This window comes from Rutidosis leptorrhynchoides, chromosome 5 (assembly GCF_046630445.1).
Source record: "Rutidosis leptorrhynchoides isolate AG116_Rl617_1_P2 chromosome 5, CSIRO_AGI_Rlap_v1, whole genome shotgun sequence".
NCBI lineage: Eukaryota > Viridiplantae > Streptophyta > Magnoliopsida > Asterales > Asteraceae > Rutidosis > Rutidosis leptorrhynchoides.
This window is the reverse complement of record NC_092337.1, coordinates 36,249,523-36,260,029: the sequence shown is the minus strand read 5'-3', so window position 1 is coordinate 36,260,029 and position 10,507 is coordinate 36,249,523. Positions and strand designations below refer to the sequence as shown.

The window sequence follows — 10,507 nt, the reverse complement described above, 5'->3', positions numbered from 1 at the left end:
ACAAACAACGGCCAATTACAGCTAGCAACCACCAGCACCACCGAGTGAATACCAACCGCAACTCACCACCATAAGCCACCTCCCGCGACCACCTGGAAACCAGCCACTACCGTAAATACCACCTAAAGCCGCCAACAGTAGCCACCAACACCCATCACCGCCGGTGGAAGAAGACCACCGGAAAACCGCCGGATTTCACACAAAACACACACACCACTGTCACCAACTACAACAACCTCCAAAACCCCCTCCAAACACAACGTCCAACCAAAAAAGGGGAAGTAGAGTTCCACCGGAACTCGCCGCCTACCACCTCATCAGAGGAGACACCACGACGGCGAGGGAAAGAGGAAGTACCAGACGACGTAACCAACGCCATCCAACCCAAACACACCCGAGACACCCAGAACCCGAGCAAGAAAAGCTCGGATTCGTCGCATGGACGTCGGAGGAGTAGTCGGAGGAGACATAGTCGCCCACAATACGCCGGAAATGGAAGAAGGACGGAGAGTACCTTATTAAGAACGGAAAGCAAGAAAAATCCAAACCACCGACGAGATGCCGGTGGTCGGAGAGAGGAGCAGCAGAAGGACTACAAACCTGCGTGACGATCTGAGAAGAATAGAGATGACGCCGGAAAACAAAAGAAAAATAAGGGTTTCGGTTGTTTTTTAGAGAGAAGATGGAGAAAAGTTTTTAGAGAAACCATTCAGGCTTGCCTGAGTGGCCACCGAGTTGCCCAATGAAGCACACCACCCGGGTTCAAATCCTAACTATGCCAAATTGTTCAAAAAGGGAGTGTGACTAGAGGGTGCACATAATGCGCAATTCACCCTGTACCAGGTCTCGCGCTCGAGAGACTTGATTACCCGAGGTTTTACCTTCTATGGGGGAGTCAATGTGCTCATTCATAAGAGGGTTTACTTGCTTACCCAAAAAAAAAAAAAAAAATGGTTTTTAGAGAGGTAGTTTTTGCTGTTGAAGGTGGAAAAAAGGAGATGATTAATGGTGGATAATGATTAGACGCTTTACTATTGACATTTGACATAAATATAAATTAAGATGGTCGAAATGGCAATTGTTTTTAAGTTATTTTTACCAGCGGCAAAATTCTAAAGTCTACAAAAGTAACCTTTAATAAAAATACATAGATTTCAATATCTTTGGATGTATCTTCATCGTCTCAAACACCTCTATCTATCTGGGCTTTATTTATGTAAAATTATACACGTACATATATCATTAAAAATACTCTGTATCTTCATAATTTATTCCTAGTAGTCCTGATCGGCGGCACCATCTTCCAATTCCAGGTACGTCAATTTCTCCACCAAATTTTGCTGTTGATTTTTACCTAATGTTGATCACTAATTTTAAATGACACGATTATCATCGTCTTTCTCTGAGGAAGAGGCAAAATAGAATCAATCACACACCTCTGATGAATGACACGATTATCATTCATCACACACATCTGCTGAATGACACGATTATCATTCATCACAGTGCTTCCCCGACTAAAAATCAATGTTGGTCAATGCCCATCGTGTCCCCGACTCGAACGACTCATCCCTCCAAGGTCCCGACCGACTCGTCCCTGATTCGCGACTTTTACAACCTTGATTTTCGTGTTAACATGCAACGACTAAATTTGTGGGTATGAGAACAAATACAGATGCATACAAACAACCACTGATTATACGCTTAAAGAGGTATACATATTCTGATTAACACAGTTACGCGGATATTAGTTTTATATCCCAATTCAGAAAAACAAAAAATTGAAAACATATTTAAGAGCTGAGTTCAAGAAACCTTCTTGCCATAGGATGCTTAGCTTCAGAGAGCTGTTCGGCCCTTAAAACTTCAACAATTTTACCACCAACAAGAAGACAAACAACATCTGCAATCCTTTGAATTTGTTTGATGCTGTGAGAAACCATAATAACTGTCATCCCTCTACTCATCAACTTCACCAACACATCTTCTATGTTCTGTGTCGATATTGGATCCAACGCACTTGTTGGCTCATCTAAGAGCAAAACCTGTAAATAAGACGAAGTTAATTCAGAAATTGGTCTTCATTCTTTTATAATTTTATAATGTTAAAGTATATATAATACATAATACATTGGTTTACCTCGGGCTCATTGGCTAATGTTCTAGCAAGTGCAACTCTTTGAGCTTGACCAACTGAAAGTTCACTTCCCTGTTTATTAAAAAATGAGGAATCAAGATCAGCAAAGGTAAGCAACTTGTGCACTTCTTCATCTCTTAGTTTCTTTCCTTTCAATTGCGGCCCATATCTTATGTTGTCTGCAACTGTACCTGGTACCAAATGTTTCACAACATCAAAAGATTACTCAAAATGTTATCTGCCCTGTTTCTTTCCTTTCAAAATTCATCTGGTAGTGGTAGTGGTCTGCCTCTCTTAGCGACCCTTAGCGAGAGGTCAGGAGTTCGACTCCCGTGAGGTGCAGTATTGCACACAAGGTTGCCCCTTTACCCTGAATTCCACCCAAGGGTGTCTTCCGCACATCGCGTAGCGGGGCAGTGGGGGAGGGGGGTTTTACCGGCCATGCCCTCGGATTGGGCCGGGTTTCTTCCTGGCTCGCAGTTGGGCGGCGGGTTATGCAACTATGGGAGATGAATGCGTGGGTGCTTAAGTCAACGGGTGATCCTGTACTGCTGTTTAAAAAAAAAATGCAAAACCCACAAATTGTTTATAAAAATTAACTTAGAAAATGATCTTTTTTACTTGCTAACTTGAAAAGTTTTGATTCATTATTTACCTTCAAACAAAACTGGAAGCTGAAACAACATTCCCACTTTTCGACGTAGCTCAAGAACATCAATTCCGGTAATATCTTTACCGTCTAAAAACACGGTGCCAGAAGGTGGTTCCCATAGCCGATTCAGTGATCTTAACAGCGTTGACTTACCACTACCACTTGGACCAATGATCCCCATAATTTGACCTTTGGGTATCTCCAAACTCACATTTTCAAGAATCGTGATTCCTTTATCTAAAGATCTAGTCAAACCCTTTACTTCAATTTTGGATTCTGATCCATTAATTTCACCGTTTAGTGATAGCAAGTGTTCACGCGCACTATCTGTTCGATGAAATGCTAAAACCAAAATAAACTATCATGAAACTAAAAACATCACAAGTTTGAATTAAAACAGTATGAAATGAAATATTTGAATTAAAACTAAGTTATGTGTAGTTTACCTTGGAACTTATCCATTGAAATTGGGTTGAAATTGAGATTGAATAGAAATTATTGTTTGTTACTCGAATGTATTTATATGATGAATGATATGATATGATGTGATGATGATGAGCAAAAAGCCTTCCTCAGTATATAACAAGTTTTCAAGTTTTTATTTGTAGTCAGTGTGAGATGGGATATGACCTGCCCTGAACTGAGCTCGTGACCTGGTATGGAATCTATTGTATTAGTGGGGTTCAAACATCATGTGGGACATGATTCGATATTAGACACCATCCACAAATGCCTGAATATATATATATCGAGAAAATGACTGAAATCATCAAAACTTGTTCTCTTTCAAAATTGACAAAATTATGCGATTGGTACTTAATGTTTGGTGCATATTGTACCGATGAGCCTTGGATTCTTTTCTTTGACCTGAATACCCCTAATATTTGAGTTTGTTACGTGTTTGGTATTTGTACCTGACGAACGTTAGTCAAGCTTCGTTAAGTATGATCTTATGTCAAAAGGTGTATGTTTGGCCTGGTGAACTGAAGAACGGAATCAAATTGGTGGATGAATGGCTTGATGATACCTATGGTGCCAAACATTGGCGAGCTAGAAGGCGGAGGTTTCGAGAGCTCTGTTGGAACTCTCTTAGAAAGTAACGAGGTGTATCCTAAAAGATAGTCAAACTCCAGTATCTAACATGTCTAAAATAACCTCCATCCGTTCCAATTTAATACGAGTATGCTTTTTTTTCTTTGTGAGATGTCTCAATTTAATTGTCTATTTTTAATAATAATAATAATAATAATAATAATAATAATAATAATAATAATAATAATAATAATAATAATAATAATAATAATAATAATAATAATAATAAGATAAATTTCTTTTATACTCGTAGTTTACATATATAAAACAAAAAACGTAGATAAAAAATAATGGTTAAAACAAGAAAATGAAAAAAAAGGTACAAAGTGATGATGACATTTCTTAAACGATATGTTTTTTGTCTAGAACTATTAAATGAGACGAAGATAGTAATACTCCGTAGTAATTAGTAATGATTAAAGATTAAAAAAATGTGATAGTTTTTCAAAATCTACATCCAATTTCAAATAAATATTACAAAATATTGTTATTGTTAATTTTCACTCCGTAATAACATTTCAAATTTATACCCATAAACAAAAACTTTATTTGAATATAACATAGAATAAAAACATTTTCCCCGATAAAATAAAAAAACATAATAAAGCAGATTGTATATAACTCTTTATCTTTACTACTGTAACAACAAAAACTAAATTCAATCCCATAAAAATAGGGTATGGTGAGAGTAAGATGTAGATAATCTTTCTCTCAAAGAAAATTCATTTCTTCACCTAGTAAAGCACTCTAAGAGTATAGAGAAAGTTTTCTCTCAATGTTCTATGGATAGATAGATTGTTTTTAAATGGACATCCAATCAATAAGTAAGTTTAAAAAAAGATTAAAAAAGATTAAAAAAATGTGAGACACTATGAAAATGATAGAATCAAATTTTCATGAATTTTAAAACTACCTGAAATTCAGTTTAAGCTCTAAATGACGGTCAAATCATCAATAAATTAACGGTTGCTGTTTACTTGATTAATAATAATATTATTAATTAACAGATGCTTTACTATTGACATAATATAAATTATGATGGTCGAAATGGCAATTGTTTTTAAGTTGTTTTTACCAGCGGCAAAATTCTGAAGTCTAAAAAAGTAACCTTTAAAAATACATAGATTTCAATATCTTAGGATGTATCTTCATCGTCTCAAACACCTCTATCTGGGCTTTATTTATGTAAAATTATACACGTACATACATATACCATTAAAAATACTCTGTATCTTCATAGTTTATTCCGAACCGTCCTGATCGGCGACACCTTCCTCCAGTTCCAGGTACGTCAATTTCTCCACCAAATTCATCTGTTGATATTTACCTAATTTGGATCACTAATTTTAATTGTTTGTGCGAGGATTTATATCCATGTTCTTTGTGATATTTCTTACTTGATTAGGTTTTTGATTCTTGTTTCCTATTGATCTGATTGTACATTGTAATATTGTATCCAAATTTTGATTCCTGATTATATGTTTTTGGTGAATATATATGATAATTGCATATAAAATTATGTGCAGTAAGCCAGTAAGTAATAGAATCTTAAATTCTTAAATCTATATGTATTGTGACAGTATTTAAGTTTGACCCGTTCATTTTGATGCTTTAAGTAATTCATAAAAAGATTACAATTAGGTAAATTACTACTAATTCATTTGATCATTTTGGGGCTAAATATTCAATTTTGAAGAATCATTATGATATCAGCACAGAGAAGTATATAGTCCAAATTTGGTTATTTTATTTCATTAGAAGTGATTTTACAGCTTCAATCAGCATAAATAAACACGTCCAAATGCTATCTTTGGCCGAGTGTTAGTTGTTGCTATTGACTATTTGATTATGATTATGTAACATCACCTAATTAGATTTTAGTCACCTGTTCCTAAATCTCTTATTTTTAAAACATGTTGGTAGGATACACTAAGTTAGTGAACTAAAAAAAAAAAGTATCTTGCTTTATATGGATATCACCATTGTAGTTTTGTTTAAATATATTTATTTTTTGGGGTTGGTTAGTTTTAACTACCAGACAGCTATCGAGTTTTTATGCTGGAAAATGAAGTATGCTTTTTTAGATATCGAGTTCATACCCACTATTGTTTTGTACTATCTTGTAGTGTAAAAAAGCTAAATAAATGTTATTCTAGTACTTTCAGCAAGTTTTATTTTCATAGTCATGGCAGCGCATATTATATTATTATGGTAAAAAATTATCGGTTATGGCAAATACTGATGATGACATGATAATAACTAGTCCATACAGTTCTAGTTCTTAGTAAAATTTAAGTGGCATCTGAATTTACTTCTTTGTTCATACATGCAATCATCGTTTGAATCTTTTTAGCACTTTATCAAACTGGTTTTCAGTATAGGTCTGTGATGATCATCATCATGCTTTATTTGTGCTTTGCTAGATGCAATTTGTATAATTTCCTCTGTTTTGTACTTCATCATTCCCGAAAAATGCAACACTTTCTTCTCGTGTTTTATCCTAAAATTAGTGCTACACAAGGCAAATTACATACAAGAAGGAAATATACACTGCCTTTGAACTCAAAATCAGTTCAACATACTTGATAGATACGAGTTGAGCTTAGGGCCACGGGATCAAGTATACTCCTTTGACAGCTATTAGTCCTTACAATATATCGTTGTTATTTTTGTACAAAAGATTCTTACTTCTGTTAACCTATGTACCAAGTAAGGGCTGCAAGCTATGACATTCTATAAACTTATCCCTATACTCTTATAAACTGCTTCAAGTTTATATGCAGGTCCCACTTAAATTTCTAATGGGTAAATAGTGATGAACACATTATTTTTAATAAAGAAAGGATTTTGATTGCTCACGGAACTCATAGGCTTTAAGCAGTAATGCAAAGTCTGCGTGAATGATTGCCACGTAAGTGATAAATACTATGTACATAATAATCAACGGTACATAGTGCAAGCTTAAACTTCAGTATTAAATGGATATGGTTGTTGTTTGTTCAGGCTACCTGGGAAGGGGAGTAGATGGGCTAATACGTTACTCAAATGTAAGCGGCCTATTAGACATAATGGTATATTAGGGATATATTGTGTATTAAGGTTTTAGCCCGATGATATAATAGGCTTTAGGGTTTAAGTTACCTTAGGCTCCAATCTTAGTCTATATATAGAGTATAGACCTTATGTAATTCATTATTATTCACAACTCCATATAATAATACAATACAATCTTTGTGGTTCTATACGGCCTAACTGAGTTATCTTGTGACAGTTTCTGACCCTTTTCTATGGCCATCCAAATATATGTTAGTAGTGAGGTTTGAACCTCAGACCGTTTGCGAGGATATCAGGACCCCAACTATTAGACTATTTATGGAATGGTTTGGATAGTAAAAATATTACAACAACAACAACAACAAAACCCAATCTCACATCTGTGGGGTATGGGGGAGGTGAGATGTAGACAAGCCTTCCCCTATCCTAGAATAAAGACAATTTATTTCACCACCCAGAGTGAAACAGTCTCAAGCGTAGAGAAAGTCATCCCTCTCTATATTTGACGGATAAAGAGATTGCTTCAAGAGGACCTCCGGCCTTTAAGTAGGAAAAAAAGTTAAAGAATAAAAAAAAGAAAATAATAAATAAAAAATTAGATGCCATGAAAATGGTAGAATCAAATTTTCATGGTTTATAAATCACGCTTGAAAATTCAATTTAGGCTCTAAGCGTCAGTCAAGTCGCCAATAAAAGTATTATATGACCTAAATAAATTAGACCCCCTTGCAATGGCTATCATTTGTTTTTTTGGACATCAGTTTGGGATCACACTCAGGGGGACTAAACTACCCACACATTCATATCTCGTAGTAATTCATATACACTGCTTGGTTATCTATATCTTTCATTGCATGTAATTCATCTTCTCTTTTCGGCTTGTCCTTTTCGAATTTGGAACTAATGCCATCAATTTATGACCTAAAATTTTTGCAGATTATGTGAAGGTGCTACCATTGGATTCTCACTTGCCTAATACCTATGGCTCTAGATGGTGTAATTACTTCACCGCATCGAAGAACTCAATTCTTTAAATTCGTCAAGAAAGAATTACGCAACGGTGAACGAATTGGGTAGCTTCTTCGCTGTGATAAGGCGGCATCGATTTCCATTAATCGACCTTGTACTCCTTGCTTTTTTCTGCACCGTGTATCTTTACTTTGCTATTACATTAAGGGCCGACGTGTGTTCGGAATTAATCGGAAACTAAAGGGAAGCAGTGTATTTGTAAAAAAAAGTGGACTAATTATTTTTTTTCTCCAGCAATTTACTTTAATTTTCTGAATTTGGATGTTCAATAAGTTAACATATACTATGAATAACTGAATGATCCAAAACACAATATATGTGTGTACATTTGTCCATGGGGCAAACGAGTTTCAATTAAGTTCAAGCTTGCATTATGTAAGGTTAATTATTATGTACATAGTACATAGTATTTATCAATTACTACTAATTTGTTTTATTAAACTTACCAAATACATACGGATACACAGCTAATAATTTCATTATTTGCAGTTGGTTAAACTTTTACACTCCACATAATTGGGTGAACAAAATACTCATTACAGTGATGAAGATCAATGTAATAGAATCAACAACGGTGATACCAGCAGAGAAGACTCCAAAGATAAGTTTATGGAATTCAAACCTTGACCTAGTTATGCCGCCCATCCACCCACGAATCGTGTCTTTTTACCGCCCCAACGGTGCTCACAACTTTTTCGATGCCAAAGTGATGAAAGACGCTCTGAGTAGAGTTTTGGTTCCATTTTACCCAATGTGTGTGTGTGTCTGTGTGTGTCTGTGTGTGTTGTCTCTGTGTGTGTGTGTGTGTGTGTGGGGGGGGGGGGGGGGGGGGGGGGGGGATTGAAGGAAGACAAGAATGGTCGAATTGAGATCAATTGTCAAGGACAGGGCGTCTTGTTTATTTTGATGATCTTGGGGAATTCGCTCCGAATACGGATTTACAAAAACTGACTCCGACCGTTAATTACTCCCTAGGAATCGAGTCATTTCCTCTAACGGTTTCACAGGTAACTTTTTTGTTTTTTGTTTTAAAACACCACGTATTCACACGCCTTTGTCTAATGTTATATAGTCTAACGTACCCAGGTAGTTTGAATAGTAAAAACTCTATCCTTTGCCTAATGTTATAATGTCTATCGTACATCTACATCCAGTGGCGGATTCAGGATTTTTTTCGACAAGTGCACACAATGTTAGAAAATTTTTTGATAAAACAAGTAAACCGGGGCAAAATGTCGACTTTTAACATATAAATACACTAAACGTTGAACTTTAGCACGTAAAACACTGGAAAAAAAAAAATTAGTCCGCCCGTGTCTACATCTGAGTAAAATATATTCTCTTTCCCGAGTAGTCCGAATAGGAAAAAATCTTATGAATGGGAAAAATCTTATGTGTTTAATGTGTAACGTAAATTTGAGCAGGTAATTAACTTACTTCAAATGTGGAGGAGTTTCCTTGGGAGTTGTGATGCACCATTACGTTTCTGACGCATCATCCTGTATACACTTTGTCAAATCATGGTCTGAAATAGCGCGGGGCCTTGACATCACTCTCCAACCTTATATAAACCGGACCCTCCTCCGTGCTCGGCACCCACGACAACCTGCTTTTCAACACATCGAGTATCAACCTATTCCATGGAAATCATCAACAACATTCTCATCAGAGAAAATCGTGGCCTCGGTTTCCAAGTTAACAAATGAACAAATCAATGTGCTTAGAGTTAAATCAAGAGAAGCTTGCAACACAATCAACTACAGCTCTTTTGTATTGCTAATGGGCCATATTTGGAAGTGCGCCTGTAAAGCCCGTGGGCTGCAACATGATCAGGAAACCAAGTTATACATTTCCACCGAAGGGCAGGCCCGCCATCAGCCTGCTCTGCCACCTGGTTACTTTGGGAACGTTGTCTTAAGAACATGTCCTACATTGGTGGCCCACGAAATTCAATCAAATCCTAGCCGGTATGCATCGAAGAAAATTCACGATGAATTAGTGACAAAGAACAGTGATTATATAAAGTCAGTTATTGATTATTTGGAACTACAACCGAAATTAAATGTCACGTTATAGGGTGGCATGGCCGAATCTTTGAAATGCTCGAATCTTGCAATAACAAGCTTCGTTGGTCACCCGGTCTATGATGCTGACTTTGGATGGGGCCCAGCTATATTCAAGGGGCCGGGTATGATTCTAATTGAAGGTTTGGTTTTTGTGCTACCGAGCCCGGTTAAAGATGGGAGCTTTGCTATCGTCATTTCGCTGCAAGCTGAGCACATGAAGCTTTTCGAAAAGCTACTGTTTGAAGATTTTGTTAGGAGCTCTTCTATATCATCAAAGCTTTAATTGAACCTAAGGAACCATAAGCTCCCGATCTAGTATTGTTATAACTATAACTGATTATCTTGAAAACAAACTTGTATCTGTTGACCGGAAATCAATAAAAGAAGTTTTAATCGAATAAACTTTACTCGCGGAATCGAATGAATTAAACTATTGATGTTGGAATAGATTACACCGATGCCTAGAATTGCTATTCG

The 10,507-nt window shown here is 36.2% G+C and overlaps 1 protein-coding gene and 1 pseudogene across 2 annotated transcripts; one reads left to right on the top strand and one right to left on the bottom strand.

The window, feature by feature from the left end:
* Nucleotides 1–1,170: 1,170 nt before the first annotated feature.
* Nucleotides 1,171–10,408, top strand: LOC139850681 (shikimate O-hydroxycinnamoyltransferase-like; annotated as a pseudogene).
* LOC139850680 (ABC transporter I family member 17-like) lies at nt 1,568–3,499 on the bottom strand. Of its 2 annotated transcripts, none has more exons than XM_071840238.1 (4): nt 3,236–3,499; nt 2,793–3,131; nt 2,141–2,328; nt 1,568–2,045 (listed from the first exon to the last, which is right to left on the bottom strand). In XM_071840238.1, exons 1-4 carry the CDS (start codon nt 3,249–3,251, stop codon nt 1,794–1,796), a joined length of 795 nt encoding a protein of 264 aa, XP_071696339.1. In that variant the 5' UTR covers nt 3,252–3,499; the 3' UTR covers nt 1,568–1,793. The 2 variants fall into 2 exon arrangements, with proteins under 2 accessions (XP_071696339.1, XP_071696340.1); XM_071840239.1 differs by having other exon boundaries at nt 2,793–3,116.
* Nucleotides 10,409–10,507: the final 99 nt, after the last annotated feature.